The following is a 13768-nucleotide window of genomic DNA, read 5'->3' as shown; positions in this document are numbered from 1 at the left end:
TCGTTCAAGTGAACAAAAATGTTTTGAAGACCATCATGATACCAATAACTGCTTCTAATACACCAGATGTGTGTCCTTGAACTGATTATTTGAAAATTGCACACAGAAGTTATGGGGCACAGAAGGATAATTTAGCTCACGAGTGGCGCAGCGGTCTAAGGCACTGCATCTCAGTGCTAGAGGCATCACTACAGACTCTGGTTTGATTCCAGGCTGTATCACATCTGGCTGTGATTGGGAGTCCCATAGGGCGGAGCTCAATTGGCCCAGTGTCGTTAGAGTTTGGTCGGGGTAGGCCATCATTGTAAATAAGAATTTGTTCTTAACTGACTTACCTAGTAAAATAAATACAAAAAGTTGCTAATGGCAGTCTGCAGTTCCCCATTCGGCCTTCAACTTGAGTTATTCAATGAGAGGAGGCAGCACTGAGTTAGCCTGCAACGTTCCCCTGCTCAGACGTTGCATGCATCAACCTATGGTTGCGTGCCACGTCAGCGACTGACAGATTGCTATAACATATGTGATTAGCTGATACTTAAAATACTTAGCCAGGCGTTGTAAGATCTGGTATACGTCATCAATGCCTGAGCAGAGGATCGTGCCCTGAGTCTTCACATAGTAATGAATGGTGTCACCTGATCGATGGCTTTGTCTGGTCATTGGGCTAGTTCGTTTTGAGTGGAGTTTATACAGAGCGTTGGACTAGTAACCGAAAGGTTGCAAGTTCAAATCCCCGAGCTGACAAGGTACAAATCTGTCGTTCTGCCCCTGAACAGGCAGTTAACCCACTGTTCCTAGGCCGTCATTGAAAATAAGAATTTGTTCTTAACTGACTTGCCTAGTTAAATAAAGGCATAAAAATTAAGAATTAAAGTGTTATCTCCACTCACCCGGGGCATCGGGCCATGCAAAACGAACTTGCCCACTGTTTTTTGCTAGAGCACTAGCACCCGAATAGTGCTCTGGTGCCACCCAATGATTGGTTGTGCCTGATCCGTGTACATGCAATGATCCAATAGAAACTTAACAGTATTTAAAGGGCGGGGACTAAGGCAAGACAAGGCAAACGATTAAGCAATCAATGACTTCAGATACATGTTGTGGGCCTGCGCATTAGAAACTAATGTTGGCGTTTCCTGTAAATGCAACACAGCCACCGTAAAGAAGCGTTTTACACGTTATTTTATACCTCAATAAAATCATACTGCTTTTTACATCGAAGTTGAGCCTGTGGATAAGGTAGTTTATTTTTGACATAATATGAAAGACAACGGATACTCTTAGAAAATCAGTATTGGTTTCGGATGACAGTTGGAATTGATGTCTCTTTTCGCTTTTTCTAATCCATAGATGGCTGGCTGATAAGGATGACATGAGATGCGGCTAGCTACCAAACCCACAGAGCTAGCTAGGTAAAGAATATTCCAAGACATGACTGATGACTAATCCCTTCAACGCCAAGTGGTAACGTTATTTGTTTTTGACGAGATGGTGTTTTACTCGTAAGCAGATGGCTCTCTAACATGACATGCGCCACAGTTTCCCCACTTTTCAACTGGACCCAAGAGAGGGACTTTTCCGCAATGGTGTTCAAGTAACGTTAGTGGTAAGGGCCTGCTAACCACCAATTTCTCTTTTGACATTTCCGCCAGACGTATTGTTACTAGCCAACAGTCTAACCCTGCCACACTTTGTTTGGTAGCTAACAAAGTGTGGCAAGGTCAGCTATGTAGCTAGCGTAGGTGTATTTTATTTGAGATCACAGATCTAAAATGTATTGGCATGCTGTTTACATTATCATATAACTAGCTATAATGAAAGTCGTCAGCTAAATTAACTAATGATGAGTTCTCTCTACTCCAATAATGTACACACCATATACTAATCCCCCACCCATTTCTTTGCATAGTGCCCAGCATGGATGGCATTCATTTGTACATGCCTGTCAAACAGTGGAGGTTTCCCAAACGTGCACCTAACATTACACAGCTGATTCAAATAATCAAAGTTTGATGAGTTCATTATTTGAATCAGATGTGTAGTGCTAGGGCAAAAATCTAAATGTACATCCAGAGGGAGAGGGAGGGGGCAAGGACAGAGTTTGGGAAACCCAGCTCTAAGTTAAGACTACCCTTCTTGGCCCTGCCTCTCTTGTTTGTCTTGACTCTTGAAATAGGGATTCAGCTTGAGGCACATTGTTTGAGTTCGTCATGAAGACGCTGGGCTCGCGCTGTGCCTTCCTCATAGGCTTCCTGGTGGGGACCTGTACGCTCTATGTGTTCCTACGTCAGGTGTGGTTCGAGAGGACCTTCTCCACACGTTCTCAGCCCGATGGCCTGGAGAAGACAGCGGCTCAGCTACGTGAGCTGGAGGAGGACAGCAAGAACTGGAAGAAGGAGAGGTCGGCTCTCTTCAACCTCAACCACCCCCACCACAAAGGTACAGTGCCAGAAGGAGATTGTAGTTTTAACAGCCAGGGGTCAACACTAAGCTTGACATGATTGTATGTATCTTCTGATCTTGACAGATTTCAAATAGAGCCACTGAGCCGGTAACGTTACATACATTTATGGATGAGATCTCAAATATAAATGCATTTATAAAGAGTCATGACTCATGTACTTCCTTATGTGCTTAGCACATCCTTATCTGTTAAGCATGTGGTTCTCTTACCAAGTCTATCTTGATAATGAATCAGATGGTCTCCAGTGTTATTTAAAACTTCAGTCTTTAATGGTTGTTGAGGCTGTGAAGTGGATGGTAGTTCCTGGTTATCTGGTAAATCAGTTAACAGAAGCCACCTTTGTTCCAAAGAGGGTTAGGGTTTAAGAAGTAAATATGACCATCATGGGTTGCTTTCCACATTTTACTACTGTATAGGCCTATGTTCTGTTTGTGCACTCTTCTAGAAACCACAGTGTGAATGTGGTAATGTAAAAATCGTGACTCATTACCATTTAATCATATGTACATATTTACAATGGTTCAGGGCAATGTTAATAGTTTTGCCTTTGTCTTCTTAGAATAAACATTAGCAGTTCCTTCTTGTGCAGACACATCAGTCTACTGTATTTATCTTCATACAGAGTGCAACAGTAACCTAATTGGTCATTAGATCATGCTGTGTCTTTAACCGGTATTTCCATATCCCTAAATGCGCTTTAAATGGATAAAAAGGCATTTATCATCCATGTTATTTAGAACAATGGGGTCTTTGTTTCTGTGCAGTTGGATCTGAAGACATGCAGACTGATGGATAATGAACTTCAATAATCAAGTGCAAAAAAGTAAATGTCCTTCTTAACCCCCCCCCCCCTCCAGGTGAGGACAGCCACATGGCAGATGAGCTGTACAAGAAGGTGCGCATCCTTTGCTGGGTGATGACAGGGCCCAACAACCTGCAGAAGAAGGCCCGCCACGTAAAGAACACCTGGAGCCGCCACTGTAACGTGGTGGTGTTCATGAGCTCTGTGGACGACCCTGACTTCCCCACTGTGGGGCTGGGCACCAAGGAAGGCCGCGACCAGCTCTACTGGAAGACCATCCGGGCCTTCCACTACGCCCTGGAGAATCATGGAGACGAGGCCGACTGGTTCCTTAAGGCTGACGACGACACCTACGTTGTCGTGGACAACCTGCGCTGGGTGCTGGCCAACCACACGCCAGAGGAGCCCATCTACTTTGGACGCAGGTTTAAGCCCTACACCAAGCAGGGCTACATGAGTGGCGGGGCAGGCTACGTGCTGAGCAAAGAGGCCCTTAAGAGGTTTGTGGATGGCTTTAAGACCAAGGTGTGCACCCACACCACCCACGTGGAGGACCTGGCCATGGGCCAGTGCATGGAGAAGGTGGGGGTGGTGGCCGGGGACGCCAGAGACACCAACCTCAGGGAGACCTTCCACCCCTTTGTCCCTGAGCAGCACCTCACCTCCAAGTTCCCCAAGAGCTTCTGGTACTGGAGCTACTGCTACTATCCCATCTCAGAGGTAAGTACCTGGAGGCTGTTGTTGGGCTGAATAAGTAAGTTAGAGGCTTAGATGTGATTTAGTTCAATACGAGGCAATATGCATTTATTTACAGTAACATTCGGACTTGCCATTTGTCCAGCAACTCCATGGGTCAAAACCATCGGATATTGTAGCTCTATAACACTCAAGAAGTCATAAAAAAACTGTTAGTTTAAAAAATCCCATAAAAAGACTTAAAACAACACAATATTTACAATTGTACAGGAGCTCTCTACCTAGGCTTCCTTGTGGCGCCATGGCAACCATGGAACCCCAAAGTATAATAGAATGAAATAGCTGTGAGGAAATAGAATGAATAGAACGGGCTTAGAACCTCTAACCCTGGAATTGTGACAGTAATGTTATGCAATAATTTCCATGGTAATGTAAAATGATAACTGATGTGGCTCATGCAATTGAATGTATTTTTTTGTAATGTCAGTTGAATCAATAAATCATAGGACATATTTTACTTCCTGCTTTGCTCCTCTGGGTACACTCGCAATGGCCGCCAGTCCACCCATTATGCCATCATTGACTTGAATTGCGATGCCCATTCTATTCATTCGATTTTAATGTAATTGTATTGCTTTTTATGCTGCAGTCTTTCTTGTGTATGTAAAGTGACTTTGGGTGTCGCGAAAAGCACTTAAAATACAAATGTATTATTTCTAAGGCAACACATGCAGTTAGGAGTGAAGAAAATGTGTGTATGTGTATATGTTGAGCTATTCGAACTGTTATTATGGTAACCGTAGTCATTTGGCTGGCCTATTAGTCATCCAGTCTACCACTGTGACGTCATGGAATATTTACTGAATAGACCTAGTCTAAGATGACACACGATATGTCCTAGTGAAACCAGTTTCGCCAGTGCTGCTGCTATCCCTGCTAATGTGGCCAGTTAATAAGGTGGGTAAAGCCTTTTTAAGGCTAATTATCATTCACCTTAGCTTTATCATGATACAAACATGTAAAGCAACTCCTGCTGAGTTGGGATTTGATATGGTTTAAAAAGCATCCAGTTGGGCCTCCTGAGGTGCTCAGCGGTCTAAGGCACTGCATTGCAGTGCTAGAGGCAGCATTACAGACCTGGGTTCGATCCAGGAGTCCCATAGGGCATGTGTTAAGAAGTGCAGTTTGGCGGGTCATGTTTCGGAGGACACAACTCGACCTTCACATCCGGAGCCTGTCGGGGAGTTGTTGCGATGAGACAAGATTCTAATTGGGGAGAAAAAGGGGTTAAAAAAATAATAAGTACAAAATAACTACCAGTTATTCCTTGTTTTGCCATGTGTAGGCTATTCATTGTCAGTAGGATCTGACTATGACTGTGGTTGCTATAGTACTGTACCTGGTTTTCTGTACAGCATTTCATGAGATTTCCTTATTGACCCAAGACAGAACTGGAACAGGTTGAAAGGGAAGAGGGAAGGACAAGGGACTAATTGTGTTCCCAGATAAGTGTGTAATTTGAGGGCGTACAATCACTGCCCAGAGTGGGTGTAAATGCGCTTTAGTGATGCAATTTCACTTCCTCATGTTATAAAATACATTTACTAAGACAAATTATGATTCTTCATGTTCTGGATTGTTCAGTGGGGTCTTTCTCTAACATTTATATTCAAAAAATCGGATTTCCTAACCTAATACATCTGATAATAAACACGGTGCTCTGTTGACAGAGCAGTGCCGCTTCCTGCAGAGACTTAGGTGATTTTTTTTGTTGTGGTCATCTGTAAAGTTATTTCCGCGGTATGCGAAATTTAACCTGACACGGGCAGAATTACACTGAACAAAAATATGAACGCAACATGTAAGGTGTTTGTCCCATATTTCATAAGATTCAATAAAAGAGCAGAAAAATGTTCCATATGCCAAAAAAGCTTATTTCTCTCAAATTTTGTGAACAAATAGTTTATCGCTGTTAAAATCAAATTTTATTAGTCACATGCGCCAAATACAACAGCTGTAGGTAGACCTTACAGTGAAATGCTGAATACAACAGGTGTAGGTAGACCTTACAGTGAAATGCTGAATACAACAGGTGTAGGTAGACCTTACAGTGAAATGCTGAATACAACAGGTGTAGGTAGACCTTACAGTGAAATGCTGAATACAACAGGTGTAGGTAGACCTTACAGTGAAATGCTGAATACAACAGGTGTAGGTAGACCTTACAGTGAAATGCTGAATACAACAGGTGTAGGTAGACCTTACAGTGAAATGCTGAATACAACAGGTGTAGGTAGACCTAACAGTGAAATGCTGAATACAACAGGTGTAGGTAGACCTAACAGTGAAATGCTTACATACGAGCCCCCAACCAACAATGCAGGTAAAAGAAAATACAGACAAGAATAAGAGAAAAGTAATTTAAAAGAGCAGCAGTAAAACAACAATATTGACATTATATACAGGGGAGTACCGGTACCCTGTACCGAGTCAGTGTGTGGGCACCGGTTAGTTGAGGTAGTATGTACAGTTGAGTCGGATGTTTACATGCATCTTAGCCAAATACATTTAAACTCAGTTTTTCACAATTCCTGATATTTAATCCGAGTAAAAATTCCCTGTCTTAGGTCAGTTAGGATCACCACTTTATTTTAAGAATGTGAAATGTCAGAATAAGTTATTTTAGCTTTTATTTCTTTTATCACATTCCCAGTGGGTCAGAAGTTTACATACTCAATTAGTATTTGGTAGCATTGCCTTTAAATTGTTTAACTTGGGTCAAATGTTTCGGTTAGCCTTCCACAAGCTTCCCACAATAAATTGGGTGAATTTTGTCCCATTCCTCCTGATAGAGCTGGTGTAACTGAGTCAGGTTTGTAGGCCTCCTTGCTCGCACACGCTTTTTCAGTTCTGCCCACAAATGTTCTATCGGATTGAGGTCAGGGCTTTGTGATGGCCACTCAAATACCTTGACTTTGTTGTCCTTAAGCCATTTTGCCACAACTTTGGAAGTTTGCTTGGGGTCATTGTCCATTTGGAAGATCCATTTGCGACCAAGCTTTAACTTCCTGACTGATGTCTTGAGATGTTGCTTCAATATATCCACATAATTGTACTGCCTCATGATTCCATCTCTTTTGTGAAGTGCACCAGTCCCTCCTGCAGCAAAACACCCCAACACCACGATGCTGCCACCCCCATGCTTCACGGTTGGGATGGTGTTCTTCGGCTTACAAGCTTCCCCTTTTTTCCTCCAAACATAACAATGGTCATTATGGCCAAACAGTTCTATTTTTCTTTCATCAGACCAGAGGACATTTCTCCAAAAAGTACAATCTTTGTTGCAAACTGTAGTCTGGCTTTTTATGGCGGTTTTGGAGCAGTGGATTCTTCCTTGCAGAGCGGCCTTTCGGGTTATGTCGATTATAGGACTCGTTTTACTCTGGATATAGATACTTTTGTACCTGTTTCCTCCAGCATCTTCACAAGGATTTGCTGTTGTTCTGGGATTGATTTGCACTTTTTGCACCAAAGGACGTTCATCTCTAGGAGACAGAACGCGTCTCCTTCCTGAGCGGTATGACGGCTGCGTGGTCCCATGGTGTTTATACTTGCATACTATTGTTTGTACAGCTGAACGTGGTACCTTCAGGCGTTTGGAAATTGCTCCCAAGGATAAACCAGACTTGTGGAGGTCTACAATTTTTTTTCTGAGGTCTTGGCTGATTTCTTTAGATTTTCCCATGATGTCAAGCAAAGAAGCACTGAGTTTGAAGGTAGGCCTTGAAATACATCCACAGGTACACCTCCAATTGACTTAGGCTACTTTACATAATTTATCAGAAGCTTCTAAAGGCATGACATAATTTTCGGGAATTTTCCAAGCTGTTTAAAGGCACAGTCACCTTAGTGTATGTAAACTTCTGACCCACTGGAATTGTGATGGTGTGTTGGGGTTCGTTTCCTTGTCAATCACTGGCTCATTGGTGAAATTAGCATTATGACTATCTTTAATTTAAATCATTCAAAAACCTTTTATTAATGCAATTGCTGACAGAATTTGACAACAGGAACATAAAACGTATGTTCTGCAAAATAGTCAAAGGTTCAAGTTATTTTAATAAACCTGAAGTCCAGCCTTAGTGATGTCACTGCCTACATCATTACCTTCTACTCATGAGACCAAGCCGATGCATCCACAGCTACACAAACATAAAGTTTCAGTGTTAACTAAAAGCTTAGCAGTTAATTGTCCACTCCCCAATTTTGATTGATAGTGGAATGTCTGACTAGTCTCATCTCTTACACTCCCTGGGGAGTTCTGTGTCTGCATCTATTATCTTTTAGGCTCTTCTCACAGACACCCTGAGCTCACACGTTTCTCAGACAGTTTCTTTATAAGAGGCAGAGACTAGAAAAGTACCGTGGAACAATATTAAAACTCATAATGTGTATATATATTGTTAATTTGTAGTCTAGGACCCTATATATGTAAGGAGGGAGGGGTCTTATAACCCCTCCCCTGATTAATATGACAAGCATAATCAATTATTATAATACATGAAACATTTTGTACAGCCCCTATCATGACCCCTAGGTGAACCCCTGACAAGTGAAATAATCTGTCTGTAAACAAACAATTGTATGAAAAATGACTTGTGTCATGCTCAAAGTAGGTGTCCTAACCGACTTGCCAAAACTATAGTTTGTTAACAAGAAATTTGGGGAGTGGTTGAAAAACCTAAGTGTATGTCAACTTCCTACTTCAATTGTACATGTAGGTAGAGTTATTGAAGTGACTGCATAGATGACGACAATGGAGAGTAGCAGTGGTGTAAGGGGGAGGGGGGGTGCAAATAGTCAGGGTAGCCATTTCATCAATGTTCAGGAGTCTTATGGCTTGGGGTAGAAGCTGTTAAGAAGCCTCTTGGAGCTAGACTTGGCACTCTGGTGCCGCTTGCCATGCGGTAGCAGAGAGAACAGTCAATGACTAGGATGGCTGGAGTGTCTTACCATTTTTATGGCCTTCCTCTGACACTGCCTGGTATAGAGTTACTGGATGGCAGGAAGCTTGTCCCCAGTGATGTACTAGGCTGTTTGCACTACCCTCTGTAGTGCCTTGCGGCCGAGCAGTTGCCATACCAGGCAGTAATGCAACCAGTCAGGATCTGTTAGTAAGCATTTCTCCTTTGCCAAGATAATCCATCCACCTGACAGATGTGGCATATCAAGAAGCTGAACAAACAGTGTAATCATTACACAGGTGCACATTGTGCTGGGGACAATAAAAGGCCACTATAAAATGTGCAGTTTTGTCACACAACACAATGCCACAGATGTCTCAAGTTGAGGGAGCCTGCAATTGGCATGTTGACTGCTGGAATGTACACCAGAGCTGTTGCCAGAGATTTTAATATACATTTCTCTACCAACTTCGTTTTATAGAATTTGGCAGTACGTCCAAAGTCCTCACAACCGCAGAACACGTGTAACCACACCAGCTCAGGACCTCCACATCCAGTTTCTTCACCTGTGGAACTGTCTGAGACCAGCCACCCGGACAGCTGATGAAACTGTGGGTTTGCACAACCGAAGAATTTCTGCACAAACTGTCAGAAACCGTCTCAGGGAAGCTCACCTGCGTGCATGTTGTCCTCACCAGGGTCTTGACCTGACTGCAGTTCGGTATCGTAACCAACTTCAGTGGGCCACTGGCACGCTGGAGAATCCCGGTTTCGACTGTACAGGTCCGATGGCAGACAGCATGTATTGTCGTGTGGGCAAGCAGTTTGCTGATGTCAACGTTGTGAACAGAGTGCCCCGTGGTGCTAGGGTTATGGTATGGGCAGGCATAAGCTACGGACAACAAACACAATTGCATTTTATTGATGGCAATTAGAATGCGCAGCGATACTGTGACGAGATCCTGAGACCTATTGTCGTGCCGTTCATCCGCCACAATTCCTAGAAGCTGAAAATGTCCCAGTTCTTCAATGGTCTGCATGCTCACTAGACATGTCACTTATTGAGCATGTTTTGGATGCTCTGGATCAACATATTCCAGTTCCTGACAATATCCAGTAACTTTGCACAGAGTGGGACAACATTCCAAAAGCCTGATCAACTATGCGAAGGTGATTTGTCCAAATGGTGGTAACCTGTCAATATCTGGTGTTCTGATCCACGCCCCTACTTTGTTTTAAGGTGTCTGTGACCTACAGGTATACAGTGCATTCAGTAAGTATTTAGACCCCTTCACTTTTTTTCACATTTTGTTACGCTACAACCTTATTCTAAAATCATCAATATACACACAATACCCCATAATGACAAAGCAGAAATATGTTTTTAGAAATGTTTGCAAATGTATACATTTTTTTAATTTTATTTACATAAGTATTCAGATCCTTTGCTATGAGACTTGAAATTGAGCTCGGGTGCATCTCTTCTTTTGATCATCCTTGATGTTTCTACAACTTGATTGGAGTCCACCTGTGATAAATTCAATTGATTGGACATGATTTTGAAAGGCACACACTTGTCTAAGGTCCCACAGTTGACAGTGCATGTCAGAGCAAAAACGAAGCCATGAGGTCAAAGGAATTGTCCATAAAGCTCAGAGACAGGATTGTGTCAAGGCACAGATCTGGGAAAGGGTACCAAAAATGTCTGCAGCATTGAAGGTCCCCAAGAACACAGTGGCTTCCATCATTCGTCATTGGAAGAAGTTTGGAGACACCAAGACTCTTCCTGGAGCTGGCTGCCTGGCCAAACTGAGCAATCGGGGGAGAAGGGCTTTGGTCAGGCAGGTAACCAAGAACCCGTTGGTCACTCTGACAGAGCTCCAGAGTTCCATCTCTGCAGCACTCCACCAATCAGGCCTTTATGGTAGAGTGGCCAGATGGAAGCCACTCCTCAGTAAAAGGCACAACAGCCTGCTTGGAGTTTGCCAACAGGCACCTAAAGGACTCCCAGACCATAAGAAACAAGATTCTGCGGTCTGATGAAACCAATACTGAACTCTTTGGCCTGAATGCCAAGTGTCCCGTCTGGAGGAGACCAGGCACCACTCATCACCTGGCCAGTACCATCCCTACGGGTGAAGGATGGTGGTGGCAGCTCTGGGGATGTTTTTCAGCTGCAGGGACTAGGAGGCTAGTTAGGATAAATACATTTGCAAAAATGTCTAAATACCTGTTTTTGCTTTGTCATTATGGGGTTTTGTGTATAGATTGAAGAGGGGGGGTGGGGACTATTTAGAATAAGGCTGTAACGTAACAAAATGTGATGGGGTCTGAATACTTTCCAAATGCACTGTATAGCTGTATTCCCAGTAGTGAATCCATAGATTAGGCCCTAAGGTAATCTGTCCATTGAAATAAATGCATTATTTGAACTGTAACTCAGTAACAGCTTTTCAATTGTTGCATTTATATTTTTGTTCAGTTTAAATGTAAAATGCTTTGGAAAAATAAAAAGCTTGCGGTATGCTCTGACTTTTCAGAGATGCTTGTTTTTCTGAGAAATCTTTGGGGGGGGAACAGGAATTTCTCATTTAATATGATAAGCTTATACTAAAACATGAAAATATGTCTTGTCTCAATCGCACAGCATCCAGCCAAGCTGACGCAATACTATTTTCCTGAATTTTTAAAAATAAAATAAAAATGGACCACTTTTCTGGCCTACATGGATTTAGTCTCCTTAAACTTGGCCATTCTACAAGGGTAAAAACTCCAATAAATGTTGAACGAATTATGATAAACACATGAGGTTTGGACCCTTTGGTTTTCTTAGTAGTATCTTAACAATTATTTTTATCCATTGGTCAAAAGATCCATTTTTGATTGAACACTATAATTTAGCTCCTTGCACGGTCACACTGTTTTTGACTTACTGACATGATACGACTACTACATTTTAGTTTTACTACTAAATTGTTAGATGAATCATTGTCCCCTGTCCAGTTTGTTGTTGTAATGCTAAACTGAGCCTTGGGCCTCCCTCACTGTCTGTACCCCCTCCCTTTTGCTTTCCCCATCCTGGCTCTAACCCTGGTCTTCTGTACTGTCCCGTAGGGGCCAAATTGCTGCTCGGACCTGTCTGTGTCTTTCCACTATGTGGACGCGTCTCTCATGTACCTGTTGGAGTACTACACCTACCACCTGCGTGCCTTTGGCTACAGGTACCGCTACCAGCCCCCGGCCCCCCTGGGCTACAAGAATGAGGCATGGGACAGGTCAGAGGGTGGACACTCGTACTCCAAAGAGCAGCCGGCCATCCAGAGGGGGCCACTGGCGAGGGTGGAGAGTCCGTCCAGGACAGACAGGAAACCGGAAGTGATGCCTCCTGCTGCAGCAGGGGAGAAAGACCCGCCTGCTGCGGCACAGGATGACAAGCAGTAGCAGCCTTGTGTATCTGAGAGCGAGGTGTGTTAATGGTTGCTTTTGAGCGTGCATGTGTGCAGATGCATCTGTATGGATGCACCTGCACACATTTTTACAGAAGTGAAAAGACTCAACTGTGGTGCCTCCCAAAGAAGTGTGCTGTTGTGAAGGATTGTGTCAGTGGTGAAGAATGTGTGATGCTGTTGGTTGGGTTGTCACTGGCACCAACCCATCCCTTTTTTATTTTTTTGTGTAAAAAAAAAGAAGTTTACCACACAGCCTCCATGTTGAAATGTCAACAGCCCTTCAATTTTTTAAGATATTTAACATGATTGTTTTAATTCCCTCAGTTCTTGGACCACTCTTAAGGCATCATCAAATAATTAAAGTATGACTTGGTGAGTGGTCCTGGGCCATTGTTACTGTAGGAGATTCCTGCTGGACTGGTTCATCTTGCTACTCCCCACTGTAACTAGTTTGACCACTCCTCACTTTAACATTGAGCTAACTAGATTTAACAGAAAGGATTTTGGATCAGCGTCTCCTACCCTAATCAACCTAAGCTACTAGGGGTTGAAAACCAAACTTGGTCTTAGATTTGTGTTTTATTTATACCTGTATAAAGTATTGTCTGTAATAAGAAGACCAGCAGGTATTTCAGACATACTGTTGGAGAGTGGTAACGAGAGAGAGAGAGAGAGAGGGTCACTTTAAACCTGGGAGACTCTCAATCAGTCCCAGTAGCTTGTGCCTTGTGAAGCATGATTGTGTGCAACGTAAGTTGCACATTTTGAAACTGCACTATGACTAAAAACAAGACGGACATGTCGCTGTGCATGTTCAGTTAGCCGATCTCTAGAGAACAGTTTTTGCACCCTGTTTGATTGGATAATATTGTGTTTATTTGTTTGATGGTTAGGATGATTCAAGAGTTTTTAGGGGAGGGTTTTCTGGGAAATGACTGGGTGGGGATGTTTGGTGTGTGTGATGTCATTAGCTGATGTCGCTGCCTGATTTTGTTTTCACTTTTATGAATCTTCATTGTATTATATGATACCATATTCTGTATGCTTTTACAGTATATTATACTTTTTGAGCAAAGTGACTCATTGATCACCTCAAACCAAACTCACAGGGTGTCTTGTCTTTTAATCTTCAGTTCAAATGGGACTTATGTCTATAGCCCTGTATTTCACTGGTTGATGTCTGTTTTATAGACATGAGTTAACTTAACATCCTGTACGTGGTGCTGTATATTAGTCAGACACCATTTTCACAAACAGAGGGGCTGTATAGGTGTATTGACATTTGTCACCTGACAGCCTGCATGTACAGCCATTGTAACTTAAACAGTAAACCAAATCAGCATGTATGCTGTACGATTCTGTATTTTAAACCTGTTTCAAACAAGAATGACTT

The 13768-nt window shown here is 42.8% G+C and overlaps 1 protein-coding gene across 2 annotated transcripts; it reads left to right on the top strand.

Moving 5' to 3' along the window:
• The first annotated feature begins 1086 nt into the window (after positions 1 to 1086).
• LOC139559797 (glycoprotein-N-acetylgalactosamine 3-beta-galactosyltransferase 1-B-like) lies at positions 1087 to 13481 on the top strand. Of its 2 annotated transcripts, none has more exons than XM_071376158.1 (6): positions 1087 to 1239; positions 1351 to 1412; positions 1511 to 1606; positions 2177 to 2439; positions 3322 to 3986; positions 12041 to 13481. In XM_071376158.1, the coding sequence occupies exons 4-6, from the start codon at positions 2211 to 2213 to the stop codon at positions 12365 to 12367; spliced, it is 1221 nt and encodes a 406-aa protein (XP_071232259.1). In that variant the 5' UTR covers positions 1087 to 1239; positions 1351 to 1412; positions 1511 to 1606; positions 2177 to 2210; the 3' UTR covers positions 12368 to 13481. The 2 variants fall into 2 exon arrangements, with proteins under 2 accessions (XP_071232259.1, XP_071232266.1); XM_071376165.1 differs by having other exon boundaries at positions 1088 to 1239; positions 2248 to 2439.
• Positions 13482 to 13768: the final 287 nt, after the last annotated feature.

Source organism: Salvelinus alpinus, chromosome 2 (genome assembly GCF_045679555.1).
Source record: "Salvelinus alpinus chromosome 2, SLU_Salpinus.1, whole genome shotgun sequence".
NCBI classification, from domain to species: domain Eukaryota; kingdom Metazoa; phylum Chordata; class Actinopteri; order Salmoniformes; family Salmonidae; genus Salvelinus; species Salvelinus alpinus.
The sequence above is the reverse complement of the archived record's forward strand: the minus strand, read 5'-3'. Positions and strand labels throughout refer to the sequence as shown.